At 40.1% G+C, this 6,000-nt stretch overlaps 1 protein-coding gene across 1 annotated transcript; it reads left to right on the forward strand.

Moving 5' to 3' along the window:
- The first annotated feature begins 2,174 nt into the window (after nucleotides 1–2,174).
- Nucleotides 2,175–5,224, forward strand: LOC103458181 (G-protein coupled receptor 151). Its single transcript, XM_008398816.3, has one exon. The coding sequence runs from the start codon at nucleotides 2,866–2,868 to the stop codon at nucleotides 4,000–4,002; it is 1,137 nt and encodes a 378-aa protein (XP_008397038.2). The 5' UTR covers nucleotides 2,175–2,865; the 3' UTR covers nucleotides 4,003–5,224.
- The last annotated feature ends 776 nt before the right edge of the window (nucleotides 5,225–6,000 follow it).

Below are 6,000 nucleotides of genomic sequence, written 5' to 3' on the forward strand. Positions count from 1 at the left end.
TCGATTCCCAGCCCCGGTCTTTCTGCATGGAGTTTGCATGTTCTCCCTGTGCATGCGTGTGTTTTCTCCGGGTACTCCGGTTTCCTCCCACAGTCCAAAAACATGACTGTCAGGTTAATTGGTCTGTCTAAATTGCCCCTAGGTGTGAGTGTGTGTGTGCATGGTTGTTTGTCCTGTGTGTTTCTGTGTTGCCCTGCGACAGAGTGGCGACATGTCCAGGGTGACCCCGCCTCTCGCCCGGAACGTTAGCTGGAGAGGCACCAGCAACCCTCCCGACCCCACTGAGGGACAAGGGTGTGAAGAAAATGGATGGATGGATGGATGGATGGATGGATGGATGGATGGATGGATGGATGGATGGATGGATGGATGGATGGATGGATGGATGGATGGATGGATGGATGGATGGATGGATGGATGGATGGATGGATGGATGGATGGATGGATGGATGGATGGATGGAAGTCATCATTTCGAGATAGTCATGTTTTTTGACTTTCACAGTCATAATGATGAGATTCAAAGTCATAATTATGAGTTACAAAGTAAAAATTTTTAGAGAAAGTTATAACTTTGACTTTCAAACTCATCTTTACAAGACGCCGGGGCAGACTTTTTTTAAAAAAAAAAGAAAGTGTCTTTTTATCTTTTTATTCTTGACTTTGAAAGTTAAAATTGACTTGAGTCTCATAATTATGACTTTGCGAGTCAAAATCCTGACTTTTATGTTTGAAATTACGACTTTTATTCTCCTAATTATTATTATAAAACTCATAATTATGAATTCCTGTTTGGCTTTTTTTTCCCATAGCCTGAAATTTTTACCCATTTCATTTTTCTTAAATCATATTAGATAAAAGCCATTTGTGAACAATAATTTTTGAAGACCAGCCACAAAATCCAAGTTAGATTTAGGTTTGGACTTTGACTGGGTCTGTAGTAATGAGCCACTGTTATATTAATATTTCAAACATGTGTACATAATGGTTAAATAATGACATGGCCACTAGGTTTTCAATTAGTTTATACTGTTTACTTGGAATGTGATGGTATCTGCTCTGCTAGTTTTTTGGAACTTCCTTCCACTTTGCAATTAATTATGCACAGTTTGTTGAGGGTCTATCACAACATCAATAAAATACATTAAAGTTTGTTGATAAAATGTGACAAAGTGAGGAACACTATTTCAAAAAACTAAGTTTTAGGCATGTTTAGCCTAACTTCACACCTGTGATGTCTGATCCATCAGACAGACGTGTCGTTACAAGACCAGCATTCTCGGTGGAACTGGTTCATAACTATATGTGGCAGCGTTCATACAGAAAAGAATAAGATTTTGGAGCAGCATATGCTGTCTCCAAGACATACGTTTTTCCCAGGGACATTTATACATTTTTAATAAGTCAAAGCAAAGCCCCATTGTGCTCACATTACAAAGGCACGGCCTGGGGAAGAGCACGGCCTGCTGTCTTGACTCGCCCACAGTACGTTTTCTTGGGGGAAATTTCCAAATCAAATATGAGAGCACTGACCCTGTACTGTCGCAAACTTTACAAAAAACATTTAACAACAGGACAACTAAAGGTGTGTGATAGTTTATGCTTTGGTATCGATCTGATACCAAATGAATACTAGGTCAGTATCGTCGATACCAGCATTATCAATATTGACACTTTTTTGCTATTTAAGTTTAATGATATATCATTAAACTTTTGATCTTTTTATGTGTATTTTTTCTGGTGGTTTTTCCTTTGAATTATTTTTGTTATAACATAGGACAGAATGTGTACAAAGTCCACAGGTGCCTGTAAAATACTTTAATATGTTAACATAATAAAAAAATTTAAAAATAAAAACATTTTGAGTGCTAAAAAAAAGCTAATTTGAAAGCAAATCAAAATGGTTTTTTTTCTGAGGTAGAGTTGAGAAACTTCAATACAAAAAAAAATTCTAAACGAAATCTGAAAGTAAAGTATCTTTCTTACCACACTGATGTGATACTGATATACATTTGGTATCGATATTATCGATATTTTGGATTTATCCATCCACCACAACATACTGCAAGATGTAGCTTTTCATTAGGTATCAGTGTGAGAGGCAGAATCACATCATTTTTTTCATTTACCTCTCTATGGATTTTTCTTATTTTTATTTAGATCCATAAAATAACATGATTTCAAATCTGTATTGAAAGGCTGTTAGTTGTGATGATGTTCTAAACCGGGAGAGGGACCCCAAATCAAATTCTGCTCAAGGCCCTATACAACTTCAGAACATCCCTGTGAAAAATAGGATTCTATTACTTGAGATTAATTTCCACTCAAAATGACTCGCCTGCTGATTTCTGAAGGCAATTTGTTTCATTTTTCACATGTGTATTTGTAAACAATGGAAGGACAAAATAAAAGATGTATTTTTATTCTGTTTCACAATCATTTAATACTTCCTCTCGGTTTGTCCCGTCAAATCCCAGTGATATTTTTTGAACTTTGCGGTTTGCAACGTGATGAATGCGGAAGGTGTGAGGAGGTGTGTGTGTGTGTGTGTGTTTGTGTGTGAGCAGCGATTCCTCTGAGGCTGGAGTGTAAACCGCGGTACGCTGCGCTCGCCTTTACGCGCGCTGCAGCCTGGAGTCCCACTGATAAAGTGACGTGAGCGCTTGACGATGCTAAATGGCAGGACTTGAAATAGCCCGTACCTACCAGCCTGCCCTCCCACTTGCTGCGTGTCAGCACTACGGCAGCTCCTCCGCTTTGCTTTTGGAGAGAATTTTGAACTTAAAAAAAATAAAATTAAAGAATCGTTCATTTGAATCTTTTTTGGGGGGTGGATAACTTTATCGAGAAACTCGAAGCAGGAGGAGATGGATATTGATCGACCGACTAATGTCTCCTTTTTCGATTTCGTCGGAGGAGTCCAGCTCCTCCAGGGAGAGGACACCCGGACCGCCATGCCCGTCCTCCTGATCGGGATCTGCGTGTCCGGCGCGGTGTGCAACCTGCTGGTGTTGCTGATCTTCATCCGCGACTTCCGGGGCGGCAGGGGCTCTGAGGTGAAAGCCCTCCTCGCCTCGCTGGCCTCCACGGACCTGGCCATCCTGCTGCTGTGCGCGCCCGTGCGCGCCGTCACCTACTACAGACAGACCTGGACCTTGGGGAGCTTCGCGTGCCGCACCACGGACTGGTTCCAGCACTCGTGCGTGGTCGCGAAAACTTTCATCCTGGTCGCCACCACCAAAGCCAAGCACACGCTGCTGCCGCGCGCCGCCGCGTCGCAGTCCATCTACAGTCCCACGTGGATCCACGGAGCGCTGGCGTTCATCTGGACGGTGTCCATGATGTTCCCCATCCCGCAGATGCTCTTCGCCGCCTTGTTGCCGCGCGGCGACGACTTCGTCTGCGTCTCCGAGATGCCGGTGTGCGCGTCTGACTTCATGAGTTTGTTCTACAAGATCTACCCGACCTTGGCGTTCGTGGCGCCGGTCATCTTCACGATCGCGTACTACACCAAAACTCTGTACACCGCCGTGAACCACGCGCCGAGCCCGCGACATCAGAGCAAGGTGGTGCTGGTTCTGCTGTGCCTGAGCGGCGCCGTGGGGCTCATGCTGCTGCCCGAGTGGGGGACGTTCACGTGGATCAGACTGGGCTACAACAGACCCCCGGCGGGGCTGATAATGTTCGCGCAGGTCCTCCTTTACGCGTGCAGCGCCCTGTCCCCGGTCGTCCTGATGACCATGTACGACGACGTGCGCCAAGGACTGGTCGCGATCTGGTTCGTCGCGACGTGCAGGAGCGACAAGCGCGCGCCCGAGGTGAAGTGCCCGCAGACCGAGGGGAATGGGGCGGAGGTCGCGGCGAACGCGGTGGGCAACGCCGTCTCACAGACGAAGGAGGCGACGTTCCCCGACGTGGAGCACTTCTGGACGGGGCGCCGGAACACGCACGTGGAGGACGAGCACGATCCAGTTCCGTGGGAGAAAGAGGAGAAGATGCTGTAATGAACTTTTTTTTGTTTGTTTGCTTTTTAGCAGGAGATTTTCTGTTTGTTGTTGGCTGCTTTAGTACGTCCACCCTCTCAGACCTTTGCTAAAGGTAGCCTGTTTGGTATCGTGAGCATGATTAGATGTAATATAAACTTGTACAATATCATGGTTTGGCGTTATACAGAGCCGGCCCAAGGCATCGGCGAGCTAAGCAGTTCCCCTCCACACCAGCAGGGGAATTAAAGAGCAGTAGAATTGTCACAAAAGTTTTAGAGTAAGATTTTGTTTTGCACATTTACATTTGGGATTCACAATGTTTAAAATGTTATTTGTTAATTAGTGTAGTCTTAAAAAAATGCATAGCAAAACTTTGTGTTCATTTGTTTTTATTATTACATTTTTTTAATATTGGATTTTTTTTAAAGGTCTTATTTGTTGATTAATACTAATGGATCAAAATAACTGATCATTTTAGTTGAAAATACAAATCAAATTTTTAAGCAAAATCTTTTACTTTAGAATTTTGGTACATGAAAAACTTTAAGTACATAAATGTTGAGTATATATAAAAGTTATTTATTGTGCATATACTTAGTTATATGCGTCACTTGTTTATTTATTTATTTACTTTCTAATAGCTTGACAATTTTTATATTTTCAAAATGTTTTAATATTATAATAATTTTGTAGTACAATTTCAATTAATAAATTGTAAAATTCTAAATTTTACATGCAAATCATATAATGTTAAATATCAATCAGGAGAGATATTAATAGTCTAAATCTTTTTTATTATTACAATGTACATTTTAGGATGCAACTCTAAAGTTTAACTATACTTTTCTGCTTAACATATTTTCATTTGTTTCGCTTTATGTGAAGTGAATGTAATTCAAGCACCATGCAGTCCTTTGTCAATGTCAATCAACATAATACATTGCGTGAATGATCTGACTGTTTAGTTGTAAATAACGGCTATAAATATTTCAGTTATATAATATATGGATCAAATTATGTCTAACTCCGAATGAAGCATTGGAACGGCTCTGTTGCTACTTACGCTTTAAACTTTTATTTTGAATATCTCTTTTTGTTTACAACTTTGATGCACTGTCTATAGGACGTTTGTTTATTGTTGTTATTTTTTTGTAAAAATACAACTGTATATATGGAAACTCCGGCAATCAAGTTGTGATTCTCTTTGTGTGACACGTGAGCATTAAAACACTCTTACTTATCAGGGCGATCGTTGTTTTCCTTTTTAATGGCTATTGAACATGACTTTAATCAGAGATAAAATGGAGTTGGACCTGGATCAAATCTCTCAGTTTAATGAAGAATGCTCAGAGATTACATGCACAGTTCACAGATCCCTTTTCCCATATTAGATTCACAGCTAATCCACTGGGGCAATTTAGGTCATGTCATAAATGTTGTTTTAGTGAAACCATCATTTACCTAGATTCACTGAACACGTGTAAGTTTCCCGTCGTCTCTTTGTTATTGTTGATGCTTTTTTTTTTTTTGGTCCAGTTTGAATCAATGAAAAATTCATTTCTTTACAGACGTTTTCTTTATTCTGATTCTTTGGTTACTATAATTTTAATCATAAAACATATTTTACTACTGATTAGTTATATTTACTTGTTTATTTTGTGGATTGTGAATATTGTTTACTACAATTTTTTTTACCATTTTAAAAAATTTTAGGGCGGGGTTTAAACTCTAAATTTCTAACTTTTAAGCAGTGGGAATATTTATAGCATTTAGCTTTATGAATTTAAATATCTCAATGAAAGGTCAAGATTTCTTTGAAAAAAAAACCTGTCAAGGTATTGTTAGCAATAATTTGCTTACCTTTTGTAGCAAAATGTCTTTTTACTTCAGTTTTTTTTTGGAACCGTTACATTTTCTGTGGTGGAAGCTAACAGCTAATGAGACATATGCTACTTGTTTTAGCTAACTTTAGCATTTTAAAGCAACTGAAACAGTACACAGTACATGTGTCTTTGT

This window comes from Poecilia reticulata, chromosome 22 (assembly GCF_904066995.2).
Source record: "Poecilia reticulata chromosome 22, P_reticulata-male-v2, whole genome shotgun sequence".
NCBI classification, from domain to species: Eukaryota; Metazoa; Chordata; class Actinopteri; order Cyprinodontiformes; family Poeciliidae; genus Poecilia; species Poecilia reticulata.